General features: G+C 41.4%; 1 protein-coding gene across 4 annotated transcripts in view; it reads right to left on the minus strand.

Moving 5' to 3' along the window:
* The window catches only part of znf827 (zinc finger protein 827), a 71,906-nt gene that overhangs the window by 10,073 nt on the left and 46,048 nt on the right, over positions 1-15,785 (minus strand). For 3 of the 4 annotated variants that reach the window (XM_039781223.1, XM_039781153.1, XM_039781375.1), the window contains exons 6-11: positions 12,485-12,733; positions 9,698-9,752; positions 9,467-9,567; positions 2,184-2,321; positions 1,123-1,152; positions 813-984 (exon numbers count right to left, since the gene is read on the minus strand). In XM_039781223.1, coding sequence (XP_039637157.1) covers positions 813-984; positions 1,123-1,152; positions 2,184-2,321; positions 9,467-9,567; positions 9,698-9,752; positions 12,485-12,733 — 745 coding nt within the window. The remainder of the gene's footprint in view (positions 1-812; positions 985-1,122; positions 1,153-2,183; positions 2,322-9,466; positions 9,568-9,697; positions 9,753-12,484; positions 12,734-15,785) is intronic. The other variant, XM_039781308.1, reaches the window with a different exon arrangement.

Here is a 15,785-nt window from a genome sequence, read left to right on the forward strand (position 1 = left end):
AGTACATCTATTCGCTTTCTTCAGACTCAGAAAACTTTATTTTCTGACATGACAGAAAACAGTCTTGGACGTGGCTCAACATACAGTGCAAAACAATCTCAGACAGTAAACATACAATAACTTATAAAAAATAATTTACACAGGATTCTTGCAGAGAGATTGCAAGATTGAGAACATTCTCCTTTCTGTAAGGTAAATAGGAAGCTACAGCTAGGAGACAGTTAGCTTAGCTTAGCATAAAGACTGTAAGTGGGGGGGGGAGACAGCTAGACTTGCTCCGTCTGTCCCAATTTCAAATAATCATTTATCAACACATCTAAAGCTCACTAAGGAGTGTTGTCGTCAATGTGAGGTTGTTCCGCAAATCCAGGAACACTACACCCAAATAAGAAATATATCAGCACATAACCCCCTGTATAACCACTGTATAACTATTTTTACACTTCGTTTTTTGTACAGATTGAATAAACAAGATTTAACATTTTAATTAGGGAGCTTTAGAGGTGCCAGTTAGTGGTTTTTGGACTCTCTGTCTCCTGGCTGTAGCTTGATACTTGCATATAATTCTGGTATTGATTTTCTCATTTAACTCTTGTTAAGAAAGCAAATAAGCACACTTTCCAGATAAAGAGCTCACAAAAACAGAGAGAATTCAAAACAGATTAACAAAAAGAGCAGTTGGGGAGAACTTAAATCAAGAAATATATCAGGATATATTTGGGCATCAGGCAGCAGATATATATCCATCAAAACCTCTGCTATTGGCTCGAGACATCCTAAAAAGAGTTGTGTGTTGGTCTGTTTTTCGCTACCTGTAGTAGAAGGGGCAGTTCTTGCGCTCGGCAGAGTCGGCTGTAACAGCGCTGACGATCTGCTCAGCGTCCGTGTTGACCAGCTTGACAGAGTGGATGGTCAGGTGCTGATTGAGGTTAGCCCTACACTTGGCTGCGTAAGGACACAGGTGACACTTGTACTTCCGCTCTTCTGCAAAAATAAACACAGACACAAGACCTCGGGTTACTGTAAACATCACCTCAGATGATATTTCATTAAGTTGCGCTCAGCCTCGGAGCCTTTAAAGCGAGCTTAAACCTAATTACTTAATGTCTAACCCGGCCTCACCTTCGCCTGACCCCAACTGTAACTCTGATCCTGGGAAGAGGAAGAAAAAAAAAAACACCTTGTGATGTCTGACAAAATCCACTTTTCAGGGAAGCATCTGGATATTCCTGTGGATGCCACAATTTTATTTGCAAGCACTATAAAACCAAACTAAAAAAATAAAAAAATCAAATCACAATATTCCCATTTAACCCCGAAACAAATCAACATAACATCATGTCTTTTCCCTCTAGCTCCCCCTCAAACACACACAGACACCATTTGCCCCAAGGACATGAAGCCAGGCAACCTTTATGTCGCCGGGGAAACCAAAAAGACCATCACACTGACATATGCCCCTGCTTCTGCTCTCTGTGGTGTGGCCAAGCTGTTCACAGCCAACACTCTCAGATGGTGTGTGTGTGTGTGTTGTGTAGTGTGTGTGCACGCAAAATGTGAGAGCATGCCCAATTGTGTGGGGGCATTTTGTACACGAGTCTCCATTTGTGCGCCCAGTGATTTAGTCTGCAATCCCAAGTAGGTTGCATTAATTTCTAATCTAATTTGCTTTAAATAAAATTGCATAAGCAGGAGATTCATTAATGTATTATCCTAATAAGGGCCGAGAGAGGGATTGCAGAAGACAGTGACGGAATAGAATTGATCAGTGGGAGCAAAGAAGGGCCAAGTTTGAAAACACAGTGTAATCAGGACACAAGGGAGTGTACAGCTTCATCCTCCAGTGTCTGAGAGAGAAAGTGAATGAGGGAACCAATCGTGACTTCATCAGAATTACTGGTGCGTGTGTGCGTGCGTGCATGCGTTACTCTGTGAGGCATCCCTCTAGCTGGGTAATTAGACGGGCAGTTTTCCCAGTGAGACTAATCATGGTAGTAATCTCTTTAAAGAAAGGGTAATCTAGTCTAGTCAACCTTATTTACTTACTGTGGGCAGAGCAAGGATAAGCACACATGCACAAACAAAGCAGTTAACACATCTATACATTAAACAAAGAGATGCAAATGTGCGGCGGTGGTGTGCACATACGATAACAACGTCAGTGTGTACGTGTGTTTATTTACCTGTGTGAAGAGACAGGTGTCTAGAAAGAGTCTGCTGTCTACCGAAAACCTTGCCACAGACAGGACAGGGGAAGAGCTGTTCATTTAGTCTCCACTGGGCAAACCCGTTTCCCGGTTCCCCATCATCCTTTTCTGAGTCTGAAAAGCACACGCGCACACACGAACACACACACAAGCAGAAAACCATCCTTATCATTCACTGCGGACACAATAAGCCACAAAAGCATTTGCAGATAGACCAAAAGGCTGTTAAGACATGCGTCTATAAATCAAACAAAGTAACTTTAGTTTAATATGTATTGACGTTATCTTGAAACTGTAACTGCCAAACCATAACACACTGCTGTGGTATGTACTGATTATGTTGATATTGGGAAACTTGATTTTATCCATCTTTTTAAATGTTTTGGGGCAGTTTGCTTTTATTCAATAGTAGACAGTGGAGAGAAAAAGGAAACAAGCGTACGGGCCGAATAAATGCAACAAAGGTAAAAAAAAAAACAAAAAAAAACAGGGAAAGTTGCAATCACAGTACAGAATATGGTGTGTGTATGTGTGTGTCTCTTAACCACTATGACGCCCCATTTACATCCATCTTTAATGAGATTTAACACCAGTTAAACAGCTGGAAACAAACAATATGGGAAACATTGTCTTGTTTCTTCTAGACCTGAAAGATGCTTACTCCATTTATTACAGAAAGGTATATGAGAAGATTGATACCACCCTCATCTGTCCACTAAATATGAAGCTACAGCCACCTGATAGTTAGCTTAGCACAAAGACTAGAAACAAGGGCAAACAGCAGGCTAGTCGAGAACCTAGAAAGTAACAGTGTCTGGCCAAGAAATAGTCTGGCACATAACCCCCAATAAAACCACATCTTGTTGTTTTTACACTTTGGTTTTTGTATGTGTTACTTGGTGAGCTTTAAAGGTGCATGTAGGTGTATTGCTGAACTCTGGAGAGAGCCAGGCTAGCGTCTTCCCCATGCTTTTAAGCTAAGCTAACTATGGTGAATAAGCTTATTTCCAAAAATGGTGAACTATTTCTTAAAAAAATGAGACTAAATACATCAATAAATAAAATACGATGTTTTCTACCCAGCTTTAATAATCTCATACAGTATTCTCTTTCTGTGAAGGTGCTCATTTCCCCTCCCACCACCCATCAATCCTTAGCCCTCCATGGAGGCTGTGTGGTTTTCAATGCCTCTGGCCTTACCGCACAGACACGCAAAAGAGGCCGGAGGGGGAATGGCGACGGGACAAATGAAACTGACGAGAGTCAGAGATGACACCAAATACAGATGTATTAGAGAGGGAAAGACACAAAACACTTGCATACCATTTTACAATCTATGGTTAATGAGTGGTTCTTCCTTTAAGATGATGTCTCAGTATAACATTACATTCACCCATGTGGCTGCTTTAAATCATGGCAATTTAGTACTCTGTTTAAGTATCACATAGCCAAAAGCCAGAAAGTAAAAATAGTTTAATCTATGAGGAAAAGTATCATTCCCTTCAGTTCCAGTGTAACAAAACAACTAATACACTGTTGTCTAATTTGCTAACCCACAAGACTGAAACCCATCTGCTACCTCTTGACAGATGCTCCTTGTCTAGCCTGCGGTTGGGATGCAGTGCAAATGCATTCTTAATGTCAACAGCAAGCACCGGTGCTTTGCTCTAAAGCCTGCAGCATACACATATCACTGTAGCTCTCCTTTCTGTATGTCACCCCAACTTCCCTCCCCCTCCACCCTGTAATCAAAGAAGAACAAAAATGAGTGACTACTTTCAGATACTCCGATAGAATTTGAAGAATTGAAGTTTCTGCTTTGAATTAAATCTCAAAGCAATTACTCTAGGACAGAGTCATTCACGAGGATACAACCATGTACTTTTCTCACTGTGCTATGTAACGGGTGGAGTCAGGACTTTTACTTGTTTTGTTTTTTTACTTACACTACGCAGACTGACCTTGGCCTTTTGTAATTGCAAGGCATTAGAAAAAAGATCCTTTAAGTAACTGAGTTTTATTTTCATTGTTCATAAAGGATGGAACAACTCTGCTCAGTTTCCCCCTCTCACTAAACACGATTCTTTTGCGGATGGAAATCAGTTGGCTAAGTAAGTAAGTAAGCTAAACAATTTTCACTTGACATAAGAGAAAAAAAAATTAGAAAAGGAATCTTTAAGTCACATATTTTTCAGTTTATATTTTACAGCAAATTGTTGTAGCTTCTTAAAGTCACATTTTACCCTTAAAAATGCTTCTTATTTTTTAAGTTGTCCGACAAAACCCATCAATGAAGCGTTTGTGGTGGCAAGGATACCACAATGAGGAAAAGCAAAGCATGTTTTCTGGAATTTGGGGATAGGTTTTATATTAACTAAATATTAAAGAACAGAGGCATCGGTTTTTGGAAGGTGGTGTAAAATGACATTTTACTGTTGTTGAACTGACTCTGAACCCCTGGAGCCCTTTTTCCTGTATTTGTCATTTTTCATATTATATTCAAACTAGTGAATTTATGTTGTGTGCCTTGGTTTGTTTGCTTTTATTTGTGTCACACCATCCTCACACATCTTTTAGAAACTGTCAAAGCAAAATACAGCAAACAATTTGGTTTGATTCACGCTATTCACACTAAATAGTGTCATGTATTTGAATTCTTATTTTTCCAAAAGAGAGGCTAGTATATGCATTGCAAAGTATCGGTTATATACGCAGACAGTTGCAAAATATGGCCAGGGTGCAAACAAGCATCTTTTTTTGTCTCTATATACTCTTGTATAGTTTTTATTCTATCTTAGTTTTATATACCTCGTATTATTTATTTATTTTACTTTCTCTATTTATCTGTACTATTGATGTCCTTGGGCTGCTGCAAAAACTGAATTTCACTGCTAAGAATCGATAAAGGTTTATCTTCTCTTATTTTGTAGTTTTGGTAATACACTATCAGTCAAAAGTTTGGGGTCACTTAGACATTTCCATTCCACTCCATTATAGACAGAATACCAGCTGAGATCAGTTGCATTATTTTTTTAACCAGGGCAGCAGTTTTCAGATTACATTATGTGCTTACATAATTGCAAAAGGGTTCTCCAATGTTTTCTCAGATTTTAAAATGATATCAGATTAGTAAACAGAATGTGCCTTTGGAACATTGGATGAATGGTTGTTGATAATGGGCAATGTAGATATTGCATTAAAGAGCCACTTCTTTCTACAACAGTCGAAACAGTTTTTTGCAATTATGTAAGCACGTAATGTAATCTGAAAACTGCTGCCCTGGTTAAAAAAACAATGTGTATTCTGTCTGTAATGGAAATTTCGAAGTGACCCCAAACTTTTGACTGGTAGTGTACATGTGCCACAAAAGGGTGTTTTGTAACTAATCAAACACTATTTTATTTTATTGGATTTGTCATTTTATCCTAGTCTGGCTATCACCAGTCCAAGCTCAATCTTTTAAGATTGAACATTAGTCTGGGGAGTCTGCTCTGTATTTTCTCTGCACAAGAGGCGTGATCAACGGGCATAGTTCAAATGACTCTGTACACAATTGGATAGTCCTTCAACCAATCAGACAAACGATCCAGGTGACGTAGCAGCGACAGCGGCACCAACGGGTTGCTGCCATGGAGCGCTGCGCTTCGGTGGCCGCTATGTTGAATGTAAACAAAAAGCTGCTTGGTCGCTTCTCTATCGTCATCGTGTTAAACCCGCCAATAGCGCACCAGGTGGATAAGTCAGTTTGTGACTGGTCCCCGCAAAATTGTAATGGAAACAGGATAGATAAATGTACAGGTTTCCAGCCTGAGCTGCAGGGCGAAATCAAATCGCCGACAGATCGGGCTGGGTTTACCCAGTCTAATGTTATCCTTTTTTGGAAAAAAAGGCCTATATCACTTATTATCATTCTAAGAAATGCAAAATGTTCTGAGGGGAATAACACAGCTATCATAACTTGGAGTACTGAAAGAATATTTTAATATCAACTTTGAAGAGATACATTACGTTCACAGTGCATTTGAATTAGGTAATGAGTAGACATTATTTTTAGTGTTCTTTTTAGGAAGTGTAGTTTCTAAAATGTAAGCAATGGGCTGCAGACCATGAAATCTTAAATGAGCACAGCCTGCTGCGACATGCAGATTGGTTTTAACTAAAGATTAAATAATTAGTCGAGTAGTCAAATCGACAGAAAATGAATCGCTAATAATTAATAATATAATTGTGAAGATCTTTATCTCCATTCTACTGTAGGAGTGTGACTCATCACTGTCATTAAAGGTGCTCTAAGCGATGTTGGGTGACGTCACTTCTTGTTGACATTCAAAGTGTTGTCAAACATAATGGAGGCTAGCTCGTCCCCTCCCTCCTCCTCCTCCTCATCCTGTCCCCTACCCCTCCCTTCCGTGTTCTAACCCCCCAACCCCCACCCCAAAAGCCTTCTTGTCGGTTATTGGCTGGAACACTGTTTGTTATGTGTCGTGGTGTAGGTTGGCGCAGTTGTTTTTTGGTGCAGTTTGTGGAGCCTGGGCTGTCTACAGAGACCAAGTTTTTTTTACAGTGTGTTCAGGGGACAGGCAGCTAGCGGATAGTGAGGAGATGTTTACTGTATGTGACAAAAAATGTTGTAGCCTAAAAAAACGCGCGACATCACTTAGAGCACCTTTAATGTGATAGAGGGAATATGTGTGATGGTAAATACATGCAAGTAGAATGCAGTATTATGCTGAAAACGATAACTATAATCAGCAAAAAACAGTGTTTTCGTGTGTGGCTGCTCAGACAGAGTAAAGCCACACAGGTGGTGAAGGTGTCACAACACGAGACATGTCAAGAAACTTAGTGTGACCTCGACCAACCTGCAGGTCATGGACTTCCTGACCTCCTGCATTAACTAGAATCTGCCTCTCACCATGACGGCAGCCCTGCTATCCGACTATTAAGGGCTGATCACACTTCTGTTCTCTAAACTGTCTGTGTATGGCTTATTCTGAGAATCTTAGACCTTCTTATGGGGCTTGTAGCTAAAGCTCAGCACATAAAAGCATTAACTTGTCCTGACTCACAAGTGAGACTAGGGGACGGCCTGGTCACACAGGGTCACGAGAAGCCGGACGGCAAGGGCTCGAGGCCACGACCCGGCAAACGCACTGATGATTGAGCCAGTTGGGGTGTGGCATGAGCCTTGAAGTTGGTAATGGTTTAATTAGTGCCATTAGAGCGAGCGAGCGAGAGAGAGAGGAGGAAACAAACAAGAAATGAGGGATTGTGCTAAACCTCAGACTGAAGGGAGAAGATGGCAAACTCCTACTCACTTATTCTTTCTTGCTTAAAGGGACAGGCTCCCCATGTTTTATCTCTACATAGATAGCCATTAAAATGAGCAGTTTTCTTTGCCCCAAAGATACGGTTGAAGATGATCGCCAGTTATATCGCTCTCAGAGAAATAGTTGTGGACAAGAACGTCAATGTCCATGACTATAATAATAAAATACAAAATGTAGATCTTTCCTTTTTTTACATTGTCAAATACATTATTAAAATATCTGCAGTAATGGTGTCAGCTTTTCCTTTTAAATGCACAGCAAGTGACAAGACAATCTTGACGCAGCAGCCAATTGTCACGCAAATCATTTTACAACCAGTACATTTTAATAATGCTACAATAAACTTAGCTAAACCAAAAGGCTTTTTTGGGAAATGTGGTATGAACTAACAGGAAAGGACAGTAAAGTTCTCCAACCACTGAACAGAAAATCTGTTTGATTAAAGGTCTGCTTTAAATGACTTATCAATATTTGGATCAGGGGTAAAAAAAAAAAAAAAAAAACAGAGGGAAAAAGGGAACAGAGAACAGGCATACAGTAGAGACACGCATGGAGGAGAGAAAAGAGTACAACAGTAAAAGAGCGAGCTGAAGCTTAAACACACAAGGGAAAGGGGAATTGGACTGGGCGAATTAACTTTCAGGACACTCTTGACACCCAGAAGCCAATCAGATTTTCATTAACTGGCAGAGGGACAGGCAAAGCTGGCACAAGCTAATTAACCTCTGGATCTCTCACTGCCAAAGGAACATGGAGGGAAGTTCTGGGATGCCAGGGAAGAGGGGAGGAGAAGGAGATGGGGGATGCCCTGGGCAGAGGCCTTCGGGTTGGGGAAATGCGTGAGAGTGCAGAAAGGCCGGAGAGAGCTCTAAATATGAAACGGGGAGAGGGGGTTTTACCAGAGAAAAGGGTGAGATCATGTAAAGTTTCAGGTGGTTAATTGAGATGTGTTTGTGGCAGTATAATGAGATTTAAAAGGTAGTTGGAGGTTACGTAACTCGCCAGGCTACAAAGCTTCTGTGTGAGTGTCTGTGTTGTGTGTGTGCAGGAAGGGTCTGTAAATGCATGCGCATGTACGTATGTGTGTAATGAGCATCTCTGCGTAATCAATTATTTCTCCAAGCTACAGTTAGAATAACTTGAGGACTTGGACGCATCTTTGAAGATACTGTACTATGAATGATGCAGTGGTATGGACTGTTGACAGTTCATTATTTCCTTGTTTTGGCCAGCTGCAGATAATTGTTCTGTCAATTATTGCTTTGGAAGTAATCTTTGTGTAAAACAACAAACATAAAGACACTGTGGCTGCAATTAACGATGTTCAGTATTGATTAATCTGCCGATTATTTTCTTGATTAATCGCTAACCGAGTCTATGAAATGTTAAAAAGAAAATGGCATTCAAAACTTCTTGGAGTCGAGGGACGATGTCTTCAATTTGTTTGTTTTGTCTGACCAACAGTCCAGAACCTACATACTAAATATACAGTCACATATTAGCGCTGGTCGATTGAGTACATCGCTGGTTGTTGTTGTTGTTGTTGTTGTTAGGCTGATGGTGGCCAGGAGGGAAATTTTAACATCTCGGCCAACCCTGTCATAGATGACAACCAAAAACAGCAAATATTTAAATCTGAGAAGCTGGAACCAGAAAATGTTCGACATGTTTACCAGAATGCGTAATTGATTATCACAAATGTGGCCGACTAATTGGTTAATCGACTTATTGTTGCAGCTCTAAAAGACACAAAATGAGCAAAGATAATGTTCATCCATCCACTGCTTGCAATAAACTGATAGTGATATGTCTGTTCCTCTACAACTATTCTAGTCGTGTGTGTGTGTGTGTGTGTGTGTGTGTGTGTGTGTGTGTGTGTGTGTGTGTGTGTGTGTGTGTGTGTGTGTGTGTTTTTTACATGTGTCTTACCGTGGAATAGTGCCCTGGTAGAGGAGCTGGCTTCTGCGGGGGAAGAGCTCTTGGAGCGCGAGTTAAAGGGTGATTGTCTGAAGCACTCGTCCAGGAATGGACTGAAACAGGATACATAATAATAATACTAACAGTTACATGGCTACTAAATTAAATAAATATTTAAACTATATTGCAAAATGCAGGTTATTACCCATCATAAAGCAAATACTCAGTGTATGATTGACTCACCTGTTTATTCCCACCATGTTACTGTCTTTGTGGTTGTTGGCTTTGCTGACTTTTTCTGAAAAAAACCAAAACAAAACATATCAAACGCAGTCAATACCATACCATTAACATTTATATTTTTCCATTCATATTTCTTCATTACACATTTAAATCCGACATCATGGCATTCCAGAAAAAGACAGTAAACGGACCTTGAGTTAAGAAACTAGTGTTTTAGGTTTTCATTTTAAGTCCTGAGTCAATTGTATAGAACAGAGATTTAGACGTAGATCTATTAAGATGCCACCATAAATTCCGTCTGTTAATAAATGGTTACCAAAATGCCCTAAAGCTTCCCTGCACATTGGCCATTATAGAAAAGAAACAAACACTACATTATCCTGAATCCATGATGTTTAACTCGGCTGGTAAAGCACAGGTTGGTCATGCCAGCATGGGGTGTACTGGCCATCTGGAGTAGTGGGAGTCTCTCTGGTGGGCCTGCCGACCTGTGAGCCGAAAAGTTAGCCCACTTTTTTAAATGGGTGGTCACATCAGACAACCCAGATGGCACGTGTGCGTTTGTGTACGGCTGCACTCTTGTATTTAAATGGAGAGACAAAACATTACAAACACCTCTCAATATTATCGAGTCCATTACCACCGACTGTGGCGTCAAACACTGCCAAGAGTTGAATCAACACAGCTAACGTCACGTCAACAAAGAAAAATTTGGATTTATTTCAAGGCTTTTTTATTTGATTGCATTAGATTGTACAGATCTACCTAAAAGACTAGTACTCTGTGTACAACAATATTCAAAAGGACATTTCTTCTATTCTTTGGACACACTAGAAAAGCAAAACTATTCAAATATTTTATAGTACTACTTTATGAAGAATAAATGCAAAAGGTTTGTCCAACCTGTGATTATCAAACAAACCTGTGTCTGAAGTTTTTTCCCACTCGCACATCAACACCTGATTCTAACTAGCTGCGCTGTTCGTCTCTACTATTCCTAACTTCAGAAGGTTTTTCTTTTTCCAACATAGCAACATGCTGCTCAGAATAATTACAGTGAAGCGACCGAACGATGTGATTGATCAATCACCTGCTGAATTAGACGTCTCCTGGCGCTTAATAAGCCAGTATTATATTTCACAAAAAATTTAATATTTTCTCTTGACATTAGTGGAGGCGGTCCTTATTTCAGGCGAGGCAGTGTGCCTCCACTATAAAAAGGCTGCAGGAAATCCTGCAAATAGACATTGATACAGAAACATTAATAGAATGAGTCAAAAGTGTCAACAACTGCTTGTGTTTAGCAAAAAGCACCTGTAGGGACACATATGCAAGTGGAAAACAGAGTGCATCCAAGTCCACCTCTGTATACCAGAGATCCCGAGTCCTGTTGTATGAATGATTCTTTTTAGGTCAAACATGGTTGAAGCTTATGAACTGAATACTTGTTACACAGTAGTACATTTCTAGTTGCTCACAGAGTGATTGAGTCTTAAATACAAATAATTTTAAGAGGTTTCTGAGTGGTAACCACTTAGAAACCACGACATGGCCAGCTGATGTGAGCACGGACTATGGGTTTCAGTATTCATCCGTAAAGAGCACTATACAAAATGCCTGAGAACGGAGCCATACTGTATGTGTGAGTTTCAAGGCGATGTACTGAAGTGAATTTCAAAGCTACAACCATCTCAGTGTTCAGAGCGACCTTGCTACTGATGTGTCTCTGAGGTCCTACTGCTCTGGGTAATTCATATTGATTGCTCATTGTGTGACAGCAGCCCACTCTGTTCCAGTGCCCCTCGCATTCAGACCCATTTCTAAGGGGGTGGTTGTCGCTGTTGCAAGGCTAGCGATGCCCTGGCCTCCCTGGGTGGGCATAGTGTGTACCCCTGCTGCCCTCTCTACCCTCCTTATCCCCCCCCCCCCTCCTAAACACTCTACTCCGTCACACTGCTCGCCAAGGACAGAGGTCTCTTTGCACGTTGCCATGGAGATGCCGCACGGGAGAAATGTAAAGGGAAGGAGGGGAAGTGCAGGGGGAGAGCGTGTGCAGCCAAGTGTGCTTGAGCCGGCATGTCTGAAAACGAGTCGAGAGAGAGAGAGAGAGAGAGAGAGAGAGAGAGAGAGAGAGAGAGAGAGAGAGAGAGAGAGAGAGAGAGAGAGGGGGGGGGCATTTGTGCAGACACCACTCCCCATGGGGCCTGTGTGAGTGTGTAAAGGTGTGCATGCAATACTGTGTGGGAAAGAAAGACTGTCAATGTGTGAATTTGTGAATATGTGTGAGAGCAAGAAGAGGAAAAAGATTTTACACAAGCTTGTTTCTCTATTTGGCATTTAAGTGAAGCAATCCGAGGCTGGATAGAGCTAGGGTCACAGCCCAGGACTACAAAGCCACACACACATACACACACACAGCACCATACACACAAAAAAACAAGGGGGCGATGGTTCCACCTTAAAGCTCCGTCTTAATCTAGCAATACAAACAGCTGTCTGCTGCTTCAATGTCACTTTCATGGCCGTACAGGTAAAAAGGTGCCATCACGTCTTATATATCCTCGGCTTTACAACAGAGCCACCAGAGGACAGAAATGGAAACATGTAGGTTTTATGGTTGAGTATCAAAAATTGTCCAAGGTTTACACCGGTGCTGCAGGGGAAAAAACGACATGTTGCTGTGTGTGTGTGTGTGTGTGTGTGTGTGTGTGTGTGTGTGTGTGTGTGTTATAGATCTACTGTTGCTCAGAGTGTGTCTGACAGCGTACATGTCTTAAGGGAACATACCTGACAGTTTGAACAGCAGTTCCGAGGCCATTTTGACCGATATGTCCTGGGAGAAGAGGTCTTTCTGGGGGCGGGCCAACGTCTCGGGGAGGTTACTCATTGGCTCGGTCTTCTCACTAGCCCCTAAAGTGCTGAAGGCCAGCAGGTGAGAGGCTGGTGGGGTGAGTTCTGCAGGGGGTGGGTCCACCTCCATGGGCTCCACCTTTACTTTCACCTTATACTGATCCTGGTACTGGTCTTTGTTGTTCTCTGCAGCAGATGATTGAACAAGAGGACAAATACTGGTTAGACTCTGAAGAGATTTAACCGTTATACATTATCTGAGGGTAAAGATTTTTGTTTTATTCACAGAATGGAGGTTTCAGTGACCATTTTAAGGACTATACACTAACCAGAAAAATAGAAACCCGTGCAACGTGATGCAATGCAATAGCCTTTGCTTTTCTGTCTTTGTGCTGATAATACTACTTATTAGTACTTTTACTTAAGTAAAGGGCTCAAAAGGCTATACACTAAGTATGACATATGAGACCCTCACGATACCCATCTTTATAGCCAATCCACAAAAAACTATGTAAATCTAAGCAAAACCAAAAAAAAAAACACTTTTTGACTTTCACATAGCAGTACAAGTAAATAATGCATCCAGCATAGACGTTTAAAGATGTTGTATAGACTGAAATAGGGAAATACAAATAATAGTCAAAACATTGCAGCTAAAGCCGAGCCGCTTACTATCTAGCTGTGTAATTATTAGAGCAAGAGGGCATCCGCAGGTCACACTGTCGCGTGGGGCCGCAGCGCTCCAGGAGCGCAGCTCATGTACGTTCACTGGAGCAAACAGGAAAGACGCCAAAACACTTTAAATGGTAACTAAAAAGCAGGTAGGATAGAAGAGTCTCAGAGTGAAAGTGGTTTTCGTTCAGCACATGAACAATGGACTGAAAGGGTGCAAACAGCTGTTGACTCACTTCTCATACAAGTTCAAGAGGTGAGGCGAAGTGAGCAGGCTAAAAATAGTCGAGATGGCATCTGCTAGGAATGTCCCGAGCCGATCTGTAGAATCAAACACTGACTCTCCTCTCTCTATGGATATTAAACAAAAGGCTAAAGGCAGCCATAAAAAAAATACTGGAGAGTATTAAAAGGAAACTGTGATGCAGGCTTTATTTTCTTAATGCAGAGCTATTCCGTTGTTCTCTAATGGCCGCTGTGGCAAAATTTACTTGATTAAATGTAGGTCTACTTTAGGCTACAGTAAGTATGCACTGTAGCTGTAGTACATACAATAAATACATGAATAAATCATTAATTGGTACACCCGTTAGCATCTGTATATCCAAGGAATCTGATCTTTGACGGCAGGGATGGCAGGAGGCAGTGTCTCAGTGTGGTGACAAGCAGGAGCAAGACAAAGCAGTGGGGTTGATACAGTGCTGCTGACATGGCGACTCAGCACGATTATGGGATACATGAATTTGGCAGGGCATCGGGAGCAGTGGGAGGGGCAGGGGGGGGAGGTTAGAAGAGCTGGAGAAAGAGTAGGGAGGGAGGGAGATACAAGACAGTAACCCTGCGCTAACCCTGCCACCCCTCCCCTTCACATTCTCCACTCCTCTGCTGAACGAGGCCAGTGTAAGAGACCAAGACTGGACCTGCAGTACATTGTGTGCATGTGTGAACACGCAGGAGTACTGAATCAGTATGTGTGTATGCTACTGTGTTTATGTGGGTGAATTAAAGTGTAAACTCCCCCTTGCCACCTCCCTAAGGTCCAGGTGTAGCCAGCATGTGGGGGGACACTGACAAGCATCAGCCGCGCTAATCCCTTAATCAGGTGGCCAGAGTTGGCCAAGAGTAACCTAGGAGAGGCGGATGGAGGGGCAGAGCAGAGGAGGAGAGAGGCAGGAGGGATGGGAGGGGGCACAGCTCTGTAAGGGTCAACAAAGGGACACACGAGCTTCAATCATTGGATCACCACCCTAACGACAGAGGCTGAGTGGACGGCTGCGCTGCAAAAACACACACAGTTGCACACAAAAAACGCATCCATGTACTAACATATACTATATGCACTTGAGCTCCCAGCACAGGGACAAACATGCTTACGACTCAAAGAGCCATTACAGAGAGGTCACGTGACACAGAGAGAAAATATTTGGCCGTAAACACACTGACACCACGTTGAAAGCATCGCATCACAGTAGGCCAGATCAGAAGTCTACCTGTCGCACAATGAAAACTTACTCCCACACTGATAATAGCTATGGCCTTTTGGTCAGGGTCATGACATAATGTTCTGAAGCCATAAAAAGCAGCGCTCTGTCTGCCTGAATCCAGCTTGTGTGTGTCTGTAAGTGAGAGCGTGAGAGTGTGTGTGCATGTGTGTGTTTGCGCCCTGTGTGTCTATGGGTGCATGTGGCGTCCCCTCTGGTGCAGAAGCCTCTTCTGTGATACACCAGCTGCCATTAGGCCACAGATCAGGTCTGGAAGAATGTGTTTGTACATAAGTGCCTGTGCCCTTTATCAAAAAATATCACAGCTTCTCCCTAGTGTCACTAGTTGCTCCAATTCCTCTGAATATTACTTTTTATTTAAACTACAGCCTATTAAGTAATATGTGTTTTTATACATTTGTATGATAGTTGTACCACCATCGAAAATGAAAACTGCTATGTGGTGGTTTATATTGTGATATTTCAAAAACACGGCAATAGATGGGAGCCATTTTGTGGTAATATTTGTGAGATATTCAAAACAAGGGAAACTGATTTCTTTAGTATTATTTAATTAGAAATAATCTCATTTATTACGTTGCAATGTTCACAATTTGGCCTAGATGTTGAAGAATATTAATCTTGCAACAAAATGCACAATGTCCTGTTCAGAGTTTGGCTGGCTGTCCTTGTGCCTGAACATTACATTGGGACAACATGGTCCAATTTTACTGTACTGTAACTGTACTATTATTTAATTTGCCAACATCATATTGTTTTATATAAATACAATTTTAAAAACCTTTAGTGCAAACATTCTATTCCCTTTTCTCCCCCAAAGGTATCAAAAGTGAACGTTCTGCTAATTTAGGAGCAATATTAATATAACAATTAAATACACATGTACACATCTTTGTTATCCTGGCTATTTGTGTGGTAAATAAGCAGTGAACTTTTAGTTTTAGTTGGGTTTTTACCTTCAGTCCTTAAGATTCATGTCTCTGCTTAAACAAATGCACATAGATCCTATTCATGAAGCTCTGCATGTGCTTTAGAAACTAATGACAAACAGTTTTTTTTTGCAA

Source organism: Perca fluviatilis, chromosome 1, assembly GCF_010015445.1.
Source record: "Perca fluviatilis chromosome 1, GENO_Pfluv_1.0, whole genome shotgun sequence".
NCBI classification, from domain to species: Eukaryota; Metazoa; Chordata; class Actinopteri; order Perciformes; family Percidae; genus Perca; species Perca fluviatilis.